Source organism: Kwoniella newhampshirensis, chromosome 14 (genome assembly GCF_039105145.1).
Source record: "Kwoniella newhampshirensis strain CBS 13917 chromosome 14, whole genome shotgun sequence".
Lineage (NCBI taxonomy): Eukaryota > Fungi > Basidiomycota > Tremellomycetes > Tremellales > Cryptococcaceae > Kwoniella > Kwoniella newhampshirensis.
The window spans coordinates 706,159-721,573 of record NC_089967.1 but is presented as its reverse complement, the minus strand read 5'-3'; the positions used below and the strand labels follow the sequence as shown (position 1 = coordinate 721,573).

At 50.9% G+C, this 15,415-nt stretch overlaps 5 protein-coding genes across 5 annotated transcripts; 4 read left to right on the top strand and 1 right to left on the bottom strand.

Annotated features, from left to right (window-relative positions):
• Positions 1-38: 38 nt before the first annotated feature.
• Positions 39-1,572, bottom strand: IAR55_006629 (uncharacterized protein; the record flags this gene model as incomplete). Its single annotated transcript, XM_066949709.1, has 7 exons — positions 39-47; positions 123-284; positions 407-727; positions 795-999; positions 1,096-1,272; positions 1,375-1,443; positions 1,520-1,572. The coding sequence occupies 7 exons, from the start codon at positions 1,570-1,572 to the stop codon at positions 39-41; spliced, it is 996 nt and encodes a 331-aa protein (XP_066800003.1).
• A 929-nt stretch (positions 1,573-2,501) lies between these two features.
• IAR55_006628 (uncharacterized protein) lies at positions 2,502-4,908 on the top strand (the record flags this gene model as incomplete). Its single annotated transcript, XM_066949708.1, has 8 exons — positions 2,502-2,813; positions 2,903-3,005; positions 3,096-3,149; positions 3,219-3,328; positions 3,463-3,676; positions 3,777-3,913; positions 3,971-4,039; positions 4,264-4,908. The coding sequence occupies 8 exons, from the start codon at positions 2,502-2,504 to the stop codon at positions 4,906-4,908; spliced, it is 1,644 nt and encodes a 547-aa protein (XP_066800002.1).
• Positions 4,909-6,043: 1,135 nt separating this feature from the next.
• IAR55_006627 (uncharacterized protein) lies at positions 6,044-7,255 on the top strand (the record flags this gene model as incomplete). Its single annotated transcript, XM_066949707.1, has 4 exons — positions 6,044-6,632; positions 6,703-6,769; positions 6,851-7,034; positions 7,100-7,255. The coding sequence occupies 4 exons, from the start codon at positions 6,044-6,046 to the stop codon at positions 7,253-7,255; spliced, it is 996 nt and encodes a 331-aa protein (XP_066800001.1).
• Positions 7,256-9,283: 2,028 nt separating this feature from the next.
• On the top strand, positions 9,284-12,126 carry IAR55_006626 (uncharacterized protein; the record flags this gene model as incomplete). Its single annotated transcript, XM_066949706.1, has 3 exons — positions 9,284-10,096; positions 10,153-10,843; positions 10,895-12,126. The coding sequence occupies 3 exons, from the start codon at positions 9,284-9,286 to the stop codon at positions 12,124-12,126; spliced, it is 2,736 nt and encodes a 911-aa protein (XP_066800000.1).
• Positions 12,127-12,581: 455 nt separating this feature from the next.
• IAR55_006625 (uncharacterized protein) lies at positions 12,582-15,210 on the top strand (the record flags this gene model as incomplete). Its single annotated transcript, XM_066949705.1, has 11 exons — positions 12,582-12,744; positions 12,944-13,126; positions 13,368-13,462; positions 13,546-13,593; positions 13,652-13,742; positions 13,802-13,922; positions 13,981-14,120; positions 14,170-14,549; positions 14,611-14,865; positions 14,945-15,046; positions 15,130-15,210. The coding sequence occupies 11 exons, from the start codon at positions 12,582-12,584 to the stop codon at positions 15,208-15,210; spliced, it is 1,659 nt and encodes a 552-aa protein (XP_066799999.1).
• Between the last annotated feature and the right edge of the window lie 205 nt (positions 15,211-15,415).

The window sequence follows — 15,415 nt, the reverse complement described above, 5'->3', positions numbered from 1 at the left end:
ATAAGGCTTTCCAACTTCGCTGCGTTTGTCATGGTGTCTCAGACCATCTACGATACACCCCACATCAAACGATCAGTGATCCATAGTCTTTCGTTGTCGAAGAGGGCGAGACAACAACTCACGAGCTGTTTCTGGAAGACAGGAGGATACCTATCTCCTTTAACTTCCTCGGTATCGAGGAATCTCTGGATTGCCGCCAATTCAGAAGTGCTGAGTTTGATGTGAATGGCACCGGTGTTGGATTTGACCCGATTGACTTTGGATGATCCGGGGATAGGAATGACCTATCAACGTAAGAGATTGTTGTCCATCTGATCAGCCAAACGAGAAACGAAATAAAAAATGACCATAGGTATTTATTACTGGAGTGTGGGATGGAAAGTGTAGTCATCTGAAGGAAACTCACATAATCGGAGAGCTGGGTCACCCACGCCAAAGCCAACTCATTGATAGAAATGCCCTTGCCGTGCGCGATTTCCTCCACCTTGTTGACTAATTTGATGTTCTCCTCAAACGCTTCACCCTGGAATCGAGGCATCATACGCAACATGCTTCCCTCGGGAAGATCCGCAGGGCTCTTGTACGTCCCTGTAAGGAAGCCTCGACCGAGGGGCGAGTAGGCGAAGATGGGGACTTTGTGGACTTTGGACCATTCGATGACCTCGCGTACGGGAGACGAGTATGAGAATAGAGAGATCTCGTTCTCGATGATGGCGATGGGCGTGATCTGAACACCAATTCAATCAGTTTCGAAAGCCGGATCCGTCTAGGGGTGTATGCGGCCATGGACCCACCTTGGTAGCCTGCTCGAGGGAAGCTACACTGATCTCACTAGCTCCAATCTCATTGAACAAGCCTTCCTTCTGAAGAGAGACAAGCGTTTTGAATTGGTCTTCGACGGGAATATCTACCTCCAATCGAGCAGTCAGGAAGATATCGATGATCTTGTCGCCCAGAATGGATCCCATATCTTTGAGCTCCTGACGAAGGTAGTTGGCGCTACGAGGTCAATTCAAACATCAGTCAGTACACTCCACAACCGTGACCTGTTGATGGAGCTGGTGGCAGACGAGAGATTCGGAATGGTCGACTCACTCTCCTCCTTTAGTTGACCTGTTTGGAAAATCCAAACCACCCTTGACCACAAGGACGACTTTTTCCTTGTATTCGGGATACTTGGAGAGGAAGCCGGCGATGAGTCGGATATTGGCATAGTCTGGACCGTAAAAGGCGGCAGTAGACCAACAAGTGGCGCCAGCGTCCGCAGCGGCTCTGTCGATATGATGAACAGTGCGTTAACGAATCAGTGGGAACGAGGACGATATTACGGTGAGCGACGCGAATCTTTTTGGAGAAGGCGATGCACAAACTCACTTCATGGCGGCGAAGGAAGTATCTTGACTAGGAGGGCTTGCACTAGCCGTCAGCTGCATGAGGCCATAGCTAAGATAGTCCGGTCAGCCAGGACGTGCGACCGTTCCTAAGGGAAGTAAACACAGAGTGCAGAGAGTTAACATACCCTATACGTCCGACTGCCTTACCAGCGACTGTGATTGTTGGGATGCTTGACATTGTGTCTTCGAATGCGCGTAGGGTATGGTGCTTGCAGTTGACTGTTCGAGAAGGGTGAAATTTCGATGGACTTTTACCAAGCTTTATATGTTTCTTCAGGGAGGGGGAGCCTCGGCCACTGATATCATCGGCGTTGACAGCTCTCAATCTGCATGATCTCACGCGCTGGCGTCAGCGTCCACCCTTCGGCAGCGGAACCGTGATGTGTATCGTGACATGGATTCTGATGGGATGCCGACATCCCTCTACGGTCTCCGACGTGCCAACACGAGAGGTGAAATGACAATTGAACTGTGAAAGATGTGCGGCGGGAGCCCGAGGTGTGTCATTTCGGATCCGAAAGTGCAAGATTAGATAGAGAAGCTCTACGCGCCTAACGTCACTAGGCCTCGTCCTCCGGGATCGCGCTGACCTCCCAGGGATGCACGTACCATTATCATTCCTTGAAGATGGGAGATGACGCTCCCTAAAATTGTGACTGCTCCCAAGTGACCATTCTGGAACATGCAGAAAGACGCTGGACATTTGCATACGGTCTGATAGCGATGAGATTCAAACGAACAGAAAGAAGCGGCCACTGGCACGAGCAAACGATGACTGATACGCGTTGTATTCGAGGTGAATATGATCAAGCACAGAGATCCCACTTGGGCAGTATGCATCTTGATCTGCATGTTCATCAGCCTTTAACTACGCACTACATGAGGGGTAACGCGACAGACGACCACATCGAGCAAGGTGGACGAATCAGCGACTGATTATGGTTTGCTGCCGCCACATTGCCACCGCTTGTTGTTGAAACCGCGTCCTGAGCGTAGGGTGTCACTTTCCAAGTTCGATTCATCGGACTGACATTCAACATCCACTCGGGACTCTTCACTTGCTCTCTTCCTTGATCGTACGCGTAATAACCAGCTCGCTACTGCAAAATGGATCCCCTCGCATCATCCAACATCAATCCATCATGGTCGAACTCTCCAGAAACACCGACTAACCCGCTCCCTCCTCCTTCGATACAACAACAACCCCCTTCCCCTCCATCGTCATCATCGACGTTGACATCGACATTCGCTCGCGAGCCCAAAGTGTTCGGAGCACCGGGCTTGGGTCTAGTCCAACCTCCCGAGAATGGAGCGAGTGGGAGTGGTAATGGACGGGCGGGGCCGGCCCTGTTTCTGAGAGTGAGGATAGGAGCGTTGGAAAGGAATAGGAAGGACTTGTTGATCCGTTTCGATGCTAGTGTGAGTTGTGACTTCGGCTTCCATCAGACGTAAAAGTACTTCGCACGTATATCAAAATATATTGTCAAGCTGATGCGCTATCATTGCAGACCAATTTACCCAATTTCCGGACTACCTTGTATCGGAATATGCAACGTAGCTACGTCGAGTTCGTTCGTTTTGCCGAGCAAGCTCAATCGACCAGTCCCCAAAGTGTGTATCTTATCTCCCTCTCATCAGCTCATATATGCAAATGAGGAAATTTCGCTGCCAGTCAACTGACTGATCGACTGCTTCACACAGCTATCATTCCCGCTTTACCACTGCCATCTACCTCTGCTGTAACCGACGAAGAAGGTATGTGAGACACGCCATCATCGTTGCGATCTCTTTGCTCTGTAGCTGATCTTTGCTGGGGTGTTGTAGATGATCGCCTGGTCCGGATCGCTCTTCAAAGGTGGTTCACCAGAATCTGCGAGGATCCTGTCCTCATCAAAGACGATGAATTGAGGAGTTTCATTGAGTCAGACTTCGGCGTGAGTTCCAGCCTTTGCTCCTTGCATTTCTTTCGCCCAGGCAGTTACATGACGAGTGAACCGGACCGTGATCATCTCCACGTTCTCCTGCATTGCCTGGTGCTGATATTGGCACTATAACTTCCTGCTCTCAGTACTCCCCCGTTCCGCCTCCCTCAGCGCGTCGTCACGCCTCAGCGACATCTGCTGTCCCGGGCGTCTTCACAGCGGCTCTGTCAAAGGTCGTGAGAAGAGGACCTCTGGACGAAGATGACGAATTGCAATCAGCCAAAGTAGCAGTGGAGAAGCTGGAGGAAAGGTGGGGCGGGGCTGCCGCTGCCGTAGGCAACCTCGGGAAGGCTAGGAGAGGTGAGTTTTGTTGCTGCAGCCGCTGCGCATGGAGTGATGTAGCAATTCATATGGAAAAGTGAAGTATCGTAGAAGTGAAGCTGATCTCACTGATCTACAGCCCTGGCCGTATCCAACGCCGACGTCGGAGCCAAGCTGATCAGTCTTTCAACGGTCGAGTCTGACATGCACCTCGCTGCGGCTGAGAGAAAGATGGGACGGACATGGGAGCAGCTTTCAGGGATGATGGGTGCTCAGGTCAGTCATCGTCTGATCCATCGGTGCCGAAGAGCTCCTGCTGACACGTGCTTGTAGGCTGCAAGTGAGAACGTCGTCTTGAGCGATTCTCTCGGGTACCAGGCTCTTAATGCTAGATCTGCCAAGGTGAGCCACAAAGAGAAAGGTTGAACTGACAAACAGGATGCTTTGGCGCAACGCACACAACTGCTCGAAGATTCGCAAACAGCAACAAAAGCGGCTATCAATAAGCGACGAAATGTCGAGAGGCTGAAAGGAAGTTCAAGCATTAATCAAGCTAAGGTGGACGACGCTCTCAGCGAAATGCAAGAGGTATGTCGTTTGTTCTGTCCATCACGCTGACAGTACAGGCAAATGCCCTCGAGACTTCATTATCGAACAAAGTCAGCGCTATCTCCGCTCACCTTCATCAAGCACTCCGAGCCCATTCTCGACATGCACACGAGGACGTGGCCGTCTCACTGCTTGAAGCTGCGAGGATGTCCGTGATGTATCACAAGCATACATTGAGAGAACTGGAGGCTTTAAGACCTGATCTGGCGAGGATCGGGGCGATGGGACCACTCCCTCCCCCTCCCCTCGCGGCTCAGCAAACGCCCACTCGTACTCCTGCTCCATTACCTCCCCAGCCCCCTATGATCCCTCCTATGATCCCAAGAGGGTACCAAGCTCCTCTACCTCCTCCGACTGCTTCCGCTCGACCGCCACCGCCGCCGCCTATGGACACGAGTAAATCGATGTTCTTGCCTGGTCAAAGTCAGGGCCTACCCAGACCGCAATCCGCAGGACCTCCTCAACTTCCACATCAGGCTGCGGGACCGATACTGGGGGCATCAAGCGGTACATTTGATCCTTTAGGTGGACAAGCACAGATGACGCAGAGTATGATGCTGCCGGGTCAGAATCAAGGGCAAAGAGGTGGACAGATGGGTAGAGGACCGACGAGGCGGTTGGACGAGAGACAGGCGGCGAAGCTTCTCGCGGGCGGCTTCTAAGGCTCGGAAGATGCGCAATTCATTTTGTATAGTGACTCTACCGATTTGTCATGGCATGCGCTATAGTTGGTCTCCAGAGAGAGACAATCTGGAGATCGCAAGTAGGCACTACCGGTAACAAGTACGTAATACACACATCAGCACTCCTGTGAGCATATCAGATACTGCACGGAGAGATCGGTCGCCGAATCGATAATAATAATAATAATAATATCAATATTAAATTAGGACGCGCTGTTTGGTCTGGGAACGGAGGAACCCGGATCGTGATCCCTGGAGTTCAAACCAAAACACGTGGTGCAGTTCAGGGCTTCACCCCGTGGCGTGGCAGTAGTAAAGAAAAAATGAAAACATCCAACAAGTCTCGTACCACTCCTCGTACCACCTTTTTTTTTCCTGACGATTGGGTTATTTTGATTTTCGAGGTGCAGAGCTAGCCAAGGAGCATACAGGGTGTGTGGTACATAGCTTTAGTAGTAGTCTAGGTGGTATAGAGGGCAGCTTCGTCGACATGGACATTTACTCCAACTTCCACTACGTCTTTACCTACATACATTATAGAGCATAGATATCCCACATATTGTCAACCAACGTCTCACCAAGTGGCTGTGAACTCCTCGGTCATCGAAACAACGAACGAACGAACGAACGAAACACAAACAACCACACCCTACACTCGTTTCAACCTCGACCAACGCAGTTCATAAACCTCTCGTACGACAAAAGTTTCCTTTCTCCTTGACCATCCAAAACAACAACAAAAAGTCCAATACCTGTTCTTTCCGATCCCCTTCTTCTCTTCACACCCCGTCTCTCTCCTTGACCATTCAAGCCAGAAGGTACCATCAACACACCTCTCTGAATACGTCTTAGCTGCTCTACGCTGGACAATCAAGTAGTACACGTCTCGCGCTCGGCCGAACTTCGAAAGGTGCCTCATCTACGGTCATAATCATCATTCAAAGTAAAGTGGTACGACTCGTCGACATTTCGAACCACTCTCTGCACAAAGGACGAATTGCGGTGGTAACTAATACAGACATCATAGTGTAACGCAACATCCCTTCAACACTATATCCCACTTGGAATCTGATCTTTCACCGATTCTTCTCACCCATCACGCCACTCAGTCAACATGGACATCGTACTCCACTACGCTGATGACTTGGTGCTGGACAAGGTCTATTCCTATCTGATGCCTCATCCTCCCATCCCATCATCGATCCCAGAATTGCTCAACGCCACATCATTACCCAACACATATTCCACATCCACCACCTATCACCCAACGTCACGACCTCCCCCTACTTCCTCGTTCCTCCCTCGCGATTCTATAATACGACAAGGGACCTCGGTCTTCTTCATCGCTTTGCTCGGCGCATACGCCTTGTATTTCCTCTTCTGCTCAATATCGTACTATGTCTTCTACGATCGACGACTGGAACATCATCCGAAATTCCTGAAGAACCAAATCCGAAAAGAGATCAAATCATCCATGATCGCAGCCCCGGTCATCGATGTCATCACCCTCCCCTGGTTCCTGGGCGAAATCAGAGGATACTCCAAGCTGTATGAGAACGTCGGAGATTACGGGTGGACGTATCTCGTCGTCAGCGTGTTGATGTTCCTCGCTTTCACCGATTTCGCAATCTACTGGATTCATAGGTTGGAACACCATCCTTTGATCTATAAACACGTACACAAACCACATCACAAGTGGATCGGTGAGTGGACTTTGAGTAGCGCCAGCTTTTACAGGTTGAATCATTTGCTGATGAATCGAAATATGCTCAGTCCCCACACCATACGCCGCTCTCGCTTTCCACCCTCTAGACGGTTACGCCCAATCGCTTCCTTACCAGTGAGCTGCATACACTTCACCAGTCGCTCTTTTTGTATCATCACCTGTAACGAGCAAAGCTAACTCTTCTTCTCCCTCCAGCATCTTCCCTTTCCTGTTCCCTCTGCACAAATTCGCCTATCTCGGCCTCTTCGTCTTCGTTCAGTTCTGGACCATCCTCATTCATGACGGCGATATGATCTCCGGTCACTTCCTCGAGAAATACATCAACTCGCCCGCTCATCACACGTTGCATCACCTGTACTTCACTTGCAACTATGGTCAGGTGAGTGATGCGACAATGTCTTCCTGAAAGACATATGCTGATTCGTCTATTTTGCGTTTCTTCAGTACTTCACATGGGCAGATGATTATTTCGAATCGTATCGAGAACCTCGACCCGAGCTCGATCCCATCCATGAGAGTCTGCGAATGATGAGGAAGAAGGGGTTGATAGATGAGGCTGGGAACTCGATCCCTCAACCGGCTGAAAAGAAACAGCAATGAGGACGAGCGATAGGGACCGAGTGATTGGGAAATCATAATGTAATGTCTTTGACGAAATTAGCAAACGACGGGGTCTGCAAGTGGCAGGGCGATCTTAGATGAGGAAGACGTAGATGTAGATGAGGGAGAAAAGTTTTTATTCATACCCGCGTCGATGATGATGCAGATCAGAAATGATATCCCTTTATTCTAGCACACTCCTCTTCATAACATGTTGCATTAAGCATTGAATTGATTTCAGCACGGAAGAGTACGAGTAGTCAGTTTCTACAAAGGTCGAGTCAAAGTCCGTCGTGCCTTTCCCTTAGGAAAGGCAGAAATATCGGCTCTTCCGCTGGGATGAATCACTCCGCCTCGTCCTCATTCACCCTCGTCATCCTCCACAACCTCGTACCCCACCTTGACCCATTCTCCACACCCTTCACAGCCGACCACCTCTACACCTTCCTCGAGCTGTTCAAGGGTGATCACAAATTGCCCTGAACATCGACAAGGATGACTGAACCATCTAGCTTCGCTCTCAGATTCTGCTCCCTTTCCGTCCTCGTCAATTCCTTCTCCGCGCTGATTCCGTGGATCAGATCCTTCATCTTTATTTCCTTGGGTGGATCTGGATGAGACCGTCGATATTGTGGGAGGGTAAGAGTGATGCGAAGTGAAATCATCTAATGAGATATGTCGAGACACATGTGGCCCCTCATCCTGCTCTTGTCCCCTCACAGGATTGGAGCTCCGCGAGTTCCAAGCACAAGGAAACGAGTCGCGGTATTCTTGAAGCAGAAATGGATCTGTGAGGGTCGATTTGGCTTCGTTTATTAGACGGATGCGAGCGCCTTTGTCAAGTTCTGTTTTCTGTGGTGAGGACGGGGAAGAAGGTGAGGGGACGGTGTTCTTATCGGGATGATGCTGAGTATGATCAGACCCCTCAATCAGCAATCATTCCCGTCCTGTCATCGTCCTCGACTGTCCCCATGACACTTCAGGAAAAGACAGAGAAAAAAAGTATGGAAGGATCACTGTGGAGCGGAGCACGAGATCACAACACGAAGACGAGGTGGTAGCTCTGCCCTTTGGATGTGTACTGAAGAACGCCAAGTACTCACGAGCAGTACCAGTCGCCGCCACGCCTTGATCACGTCCGCCGTCGTAGCATCTTGCGAAAGGCCAAGGACGGCGTAATAGTCGACAAACGGAGCTTGGGAAGGTATCTTCGATGCGAGCGAGGGTTAAAAGCGCGGAAGTTGTTATAAGGAGTGATGATGGGCCAAGGAGATTCTCTCGATCCCTGTATGACTGAAGAAAACAAACCAAAAAACAGTTGATTTCTGTGGACTGTTTGATCGTTGTAAACAGAGGTGATTATTGATTGTTTCAGAGATCCCATCTGTGAGTGAACAAAGACCTTTCTCCATCGTTTTCTCGGATATGTGCGAATTTGCCACCAAAAAAAAAACATCAAATCTATTCGAGCTACCCACTTTATCACTGCACCGTAGCGAATGAACAATGCTCGTGTGTAAGTTACCGCGCGCCACGCACCTTCGCTCACTCATCTCAACCTCCCCATCGAATACTACGAGCAAAACGATTGTGGGTCTGTTTCGAATATCGTATCCATACACGCCAAGCTATCTCTGTAACCCAAGTGAGTGACAGATATCCGTCTCTCTTTTCGGTCGAGGATGGGAGAACATACGGTAGCATGTTGACTGACGAACCGGGGATTTGGAACCTATGCTGATCGTGTCTTGTTAATCCTCTCCTCATCTCAGAAAGACCATTTGAAAATTACCACAAAAACGTATCGTTCGTGCGTCGCATTCATACTTCGTGAGTACTCACAATCACATTCATCTGTCCTGGTACGGTCGTGTCTGGTCATCCTAATGGATCTGTACTGACTATGTCAACTTGATCACAGATCGACTTCATCATATTCACGTCACGACTTCATCGTGAGTTGAATATTACTGCAATTTGCCACCCTCCATTACCTTGACCCTTGCGCTGACAATAGATGATCGGCACATGCAGATGACCAATAGCGTTGATTCCAACCCTACCACTACCACTACCACTGCTGATGCCCCTCTGCCTGCCCTTGACGAGTCCTCTGCATCGGATCAGATCGTCAACCCATCCGCATCACCCTCCACTCAACCTGCCATTGTCCTCTCGCCCAGCGACCCCCTTCCTCCCGTACACTCCGAGTCTGTTGCTCCATCCCCCATCCCTACGCCTGTGGCTACGGAAATTGCGAAGCCAAGGCCGAAGAAACCCTCGCGCCGAGCAAAAGCCAGACCCAGACGAAGAGTTGCTGGCTCGGACGCCGAGTCAGACGTTGATAGAGCATCCAAGGGGAGTTTGACAGATGCGAGTTCCGATTCAGATACCGATGACGCGGAGGAAGAAGACGAAGATGAGGAACCTCAGTCTAAACCTGGAACATCGTCCAAATCCCAGAACATCACACCCGTTGGTTGGGCCGAAGCGCTTGATAAAGATCAAGCTGTCGAAGTATCGTTTGACGGTCTCAATCGGGCAGAGGTGGGGTCTGTGCGAGGTGCAAAGGGTAGCAAGGCACGAGGAAGAGGCAGAGGTGGCGCTCCGGGCCCTGCGAGAGAATTGACAGAGGAGGAAAAAGCTAGGATCGAGGAGAACAAGAAGAGAAAGAAGGACAGGATAAAGGCAAAGAGGGCAGAATTGAAAGAAGCAAAGAAGAAGGAGAAGGACCAGGCAGATAACGCCAAGAGTGAGATGGCTCCGACCGAAGTCACGCAAGAGAAGAAGGAGGAAGGAAAGAAGGTGAAAGGGAAGGGGAAGAAGAAGGCAGAAGTGCCGGTAGGTCTCAAGTCGCACTGGCTGAGAACGGGATAGCTGATATATCTCCGGTGCAGGCTCTTGCTACTCCGGCTATTACTCCCCTTGCGGAATCATTGAGAGAGCTCACCATTCAAGATTTGGCTGTTCAACCTGCGTCTTCTCAACCTCAAGAAGCTCAAACAAGTGAAAACGCCCAAACTACCTCGGCCCCACCTAATCATGCCCGACCTCCGCGAGGTAACAACCGCGATGCGTATACTCAACGTTTGGCGACCGATCCCAAATTCACACCTCGTGTTGGAGGATTCTGGACGCATGATCAACGACTGTACGAGTCAGGTCCTGTTGGAGAGGGTGCATATACAGGCTTGAGACAGATGAGCGAGTATTGGCGAGGACGAGGTGGTCCGAGAGGCGTCCGGGGTGGTTTCAGAGGCAGAGGAAGAGGATTTGGTCCAGGCCCTTTGAAAATATCTCTCGCAGGCAGGCAACAAGCCACTCCGTTTCCTTCCGAGCAGAAGCAAGAATTGACAGCGGATCCTGAGGAAGAAGAGGGAGATGAACCGGTCTTAGAGATGGATAGACTGGAGATCGCGCTTTCCAAGAAGGATCAGCCACCCCAGGATGTACCCGTAGCCCTGAGGGAGAAGAAGTGGGGCCATGAGGGTTTCGAAGCGATACAAACCGAGCGCGACAGAAAGATTGTAAATGGGGTGTTGAGAGGTGGAATCAGGGGTCGAGCGAGGGGGAGAGGCGGCTTTGCCCGTACGTGCCGCGAGCTTGCCTCAGATCAAATTCTGCTTATACCCGTTGTAGCTCGTGGAGGTCACTTCACTCCCCCTTTCCGACCGGTCGATCCACTCACTCCTCAGTCTACACCAGGCCGAACAAGTGTCAATATTCCTGCCATATTATCCCAAGCGAAACCTACTTCATCTCCCGCTCCCCCTTCACGACCCACTCAATCAACTGAGATGCAGTCGACGCAGCCAGATACGGAGTCTCTACTCGGAGATAGTGGACACGCTGTGACCGTCAAGCTCCCCGGTTCTGACAAACCTGTTCAGGTCGACGTACCGTCCACCGCGGGCTCCGAAGCAGGAACACAAGAGGTGCCGTCGATCAAGACCCCGGAGATCACCGCGAATGGTCAAGCAATCCTTTATAGCTCACCAATACCACCTGCCCCGCCTGTGGTTCGGCAACCCAAGCTGCAAGCTACGTCCCCTTCCCCAGCTATACAAGCGTCGTATCTCAATCGTGGCCCTAGCGCAGTGCCCGTGTACGTCCCGCATTTTCAGCCATCGCCGTTTCCCACCGGAAGCGAAAACGGCTCAGTCAGCAGTGTGGGCCAATTTCCGCCTGTACCGTCTGTGCCGTCAGCGTTGCTCTCGGGTGTTTATCCCGAAACAAACGTGGATTCATACCTCCTGAGTAGACCGGAACAAAACGGTCAATTTAGACAGTACCAGACCAATGGAGCTCAACGGTCTTTTGCGGCCCAGCAACAAGCCGGCTTTTATCCCTCGCCGCAATTACAACCATCATTGCCACACAACCATCATCAAATGCAACATTCCAACCGAGGTTCTTTTTCCGGACATTCGCTGCCTCAATATTACGGACAACCCGTACCTATGAATGGTGTGAACGATGGGCGAGGATCACCATTCAGCGGATCTCCTAATCCTTACACTATGGCAGGTGGACAGATGGGAGGTTATTTCACTCCCGCAAGGCCGAGTCAGAAGATCTCGATTCGCGCACCGACTCCTGGCGCTCAACAAGCGAAAGATGAACAGGCAGGTGGTGGCGATGGAAGAGGCTTGCCTTCGTTTGCCAGTGTGAACTCACATGTTGGAGGATACTACCCACAGCACTACAATCCGTATAACGCGGCGACTGGTGGGGTTCAGGGATACAATACGATGGCGGGAGGGGAAGACGGAGTGTACTATCCTATGGCTAATGGGGCAGTGGCACAGGGATATGGATGGGAGGGACAAGGTGTAGGAGGGTATGGATACGAAGGGGACTACGGGTATTAAGGAGGAGACGGGGATCGAGTCGTTGGCAATGTTTAGGAAGGAAGAAGGGCTTTCGTGGCTTGTGGATGTTGTTGGAGAAAAGGACGAAACTGTGGACACTGACATGCACAGATGTGGATGCGTGAGGTGTTCGAAGTCCGTGTGAGGTTGGAACATGGGAATGAGGGAGGAGAATCAATACCTCCAAACGATGATAATGAACTGTTTGCCACATCCATTCGAAATGCCACGCGACGCGTCTGTTCTCGAGAACGACCAAGTCATGATACTTTGGAAACAACATGAAATCATTCAGCTCAGACCTCTTTTCTGCGTCACAACCTCTGTTCTATCCAAAGACTCTCCTTTCATACCCTGCATACTCGGACAGTGGCTTTGACCGTGTCATCCTGTGGTTCACTGGCTCGAGAAAGGGTCGAGAAGACAAGAATACCCCAATCCCAATTCCAACGAGCATGACATCAAATCCCACTTCGATTTCAACGATGGCAGGTCCCAGTCGATCTCCGACGAGTGGGACCAGTAAAGAAGGGTCAGGCGGTCAGAGTTTGTGGAATGAGATACTGGGAAGCGCAGATAGACAAAAGGGTCTAGGAAGGAAGAATGTCGTTCTACTCTGTACGTTTCTGATTCCAACGATAGAAAGTCGACCTTCAGGTCGGGCTGTAAGTGGGAGGAAGAGATGAAGCTGATCATATCGTCCCCTCCCTATTGGCCATACCTTTCGATTCGATCATTTGGCGGTAATACTGTTCGCGCTTGCTTTCATGTCCGGCTTCCTCTCACTCGTGATTGCATATACCTTCCTACCGCACAGCCGAAAGACATCATGGTCGAACACATCTTCTCGCCCAATTGTCACAAATCAACACCAAGAGACGGAAAGGACCTGGACCGAACGGTACTGCTGGTGGAAGTGGTGGAAGTAGCAAGGCGCAAGGTCTGCGGAAGGGCTTGGCGTTGGGGTATGAGGTGGTGGATGTCAACGAGGGTGATGAAGGTGGGTCAAGAATTGCTAGGCTCAAGCTTGGACAGCTGGTCTGGATGGGGTGTTTCGTGGATGATCTAGTTGAGGAATCGCCGAAGGACGAGGCACAGGGATAAGTCAGGTCGAGATGTTAGATGTTTGACAGACTTAGTTTGGAAAGCACCAGAGGAACTCGGCAGGTCGTGCAGACGGGAATTCGCCGGACACACCTCGTCAGACTGAGCAGCTGACTCTGCCCTTCATTCTCAATTAGATTCAACACCTCCCCTGTCAATCTTTTACCCGCCCTCATCACATCCCAGCCTACTGAGGCTGGTCCCTTCAGCTTTACCTCCCAAATCACTGTCGGTGAGTGAACTTCCTACCATGTCCAAGTCATTCTCGACGCAGGACTCTGCACTTCGCTGATATGAGATGATGGTCGCGTGCAGGATACGGCAGTTGTCATAGTCCTAGATTGGACGAGACCGTCCTCGATGGTACGTGACACAGAGAACAGTCGTCGAGACGTATTTTCAAGACTCATCATGTGAATAGGTACGAGAACTGGTCACTTGGCTTTCCTGGGTCGACCAATGGGCTCCTCAATCTGCTCAACCGGGTGAAGTGGAAGATTTAAGAGAACGACGTGAGTGGCTAATAGCTATCACCTGGCTTACTCAAGAGCTGACATGATCTGCGGGACAGTCCAAGCACATATCCAGCATTATTCTGAACCATCATCATCATCCCTTGCTGGCGCATCTGCAACGTATGCAGGAGACGGAGAAGTACTGCCTCTTGGACCGGGAAGCTTGACCTTGAACCAGTGAGTCGGTCGCGTCATCCATGACGATATATATTGAGACGGAGCTTGGTTCTTGCAGATCCGGTGTACCTATCGTCGTGGTCTGTACAAAGGCAGACTTGATGGACACGGTTGGTGACTCTGTGGGAATGAAGGGTGGCGGCTGGGAAGAGAGGACAGATTGGGTGCAGCAGGTCTTGAGAACGATCTGTCTTGCTCGTGAGTCTGGTGACCATGGTTTCGGGGAAGGTGCTGATATCTCGATCAGACGGTGCTTCCTTATTCTATACCGCTTCGACACAACCAACGGCATACGCTCTACTTCGTAACTACTTACTGCATCGATTGTACTCTCCTCCGCCGTCGACGTCAACGTCAGCAGATCCGAAGGCCCATGCAGCTATATCCCGTTTTCCCTTTCCCTATCGTGCGAACGTTTTGGATCGAGATGCGGTGATGGTGCCCGCTGGCTGGGATAGTTGGGGGAAGATTAACGTCCTGCGAGAAGGCTTCGAACCGAACCGAGTGGGCAAAGCTTGGGAGGTTAGTTTGGGACGAGCGAAGAGTGGAGATGAGGCTGAGGACGCTGCGGAAGGGCTGGAAAATCTATGGGTGGAGATGATACCGGATACAGAGCGTGGTCCCAGGGTATGTCATGGGCACCTTGCAGAAGACCTTGAGCTGATATCTATTTGGGTTTGCGATATAGCCTGCGAATACTCACGGCGTCCTGACCACAGCGGAACCAGAACAATCGTTCCTCTCACGTCAACTTGACATCTTGACGAAGGATCCCAATAGAGATCCAAGACAATCGTTCAGACATGCAGCAGCGACGGTGGTAGGACCAATGGGCGGGAGCGAGGGTCTAAACCTCCCCGCAGTCGAGAAGGTCATGGCGGAGATGGAAGGGATGGAGAAGGGTGAAGAACTGAAAGAAAAGTTTGCAAGATTGGGAAGAAAGGTGAGTGATGATTTGATCAAGTTCGCTGGCTGGTTGGGCAGAAAGCGTGATCTGAATATGCTGGGTGCAATTTGACCAGGAATCATCAAGAGGTACGACTGGACCTCTATCACCGACTGGGTCGGGACCGAGTGGAAGCGGGTCGTCTTCTGCTCTGCCAAATGAAGCTCTGCATAATTTCGTGAGTCGTCCGTGGTGCTTACGAGGTGTACAGCGTTCTCGTGGTGGTAATTCCGGAGCAGCGCTGATCGCTATTTGTTGCAGTTCCAAGGATTGTTGGCCAATAGAGGCAAGACGACAGGTACCCCGACTCAGACAAAGACGAATGGTGCGGACGGGAAGTAGTCGGAGAGGAGCAAGGAGCACCGACCTATTCAGACGCTTGCTGTACTGCGACGAGATGAGATGATATCTTGCATAACTTTGTCGTACGGCATCGAATCCGAAGTCTGAATCAATATTTCGAATTCGGCTCAGTGCACGCACAATTCTCGAGACAAACGCTTGCTTCTCTTAGATTTCCACCATGATCATGAGCATGACCATGACA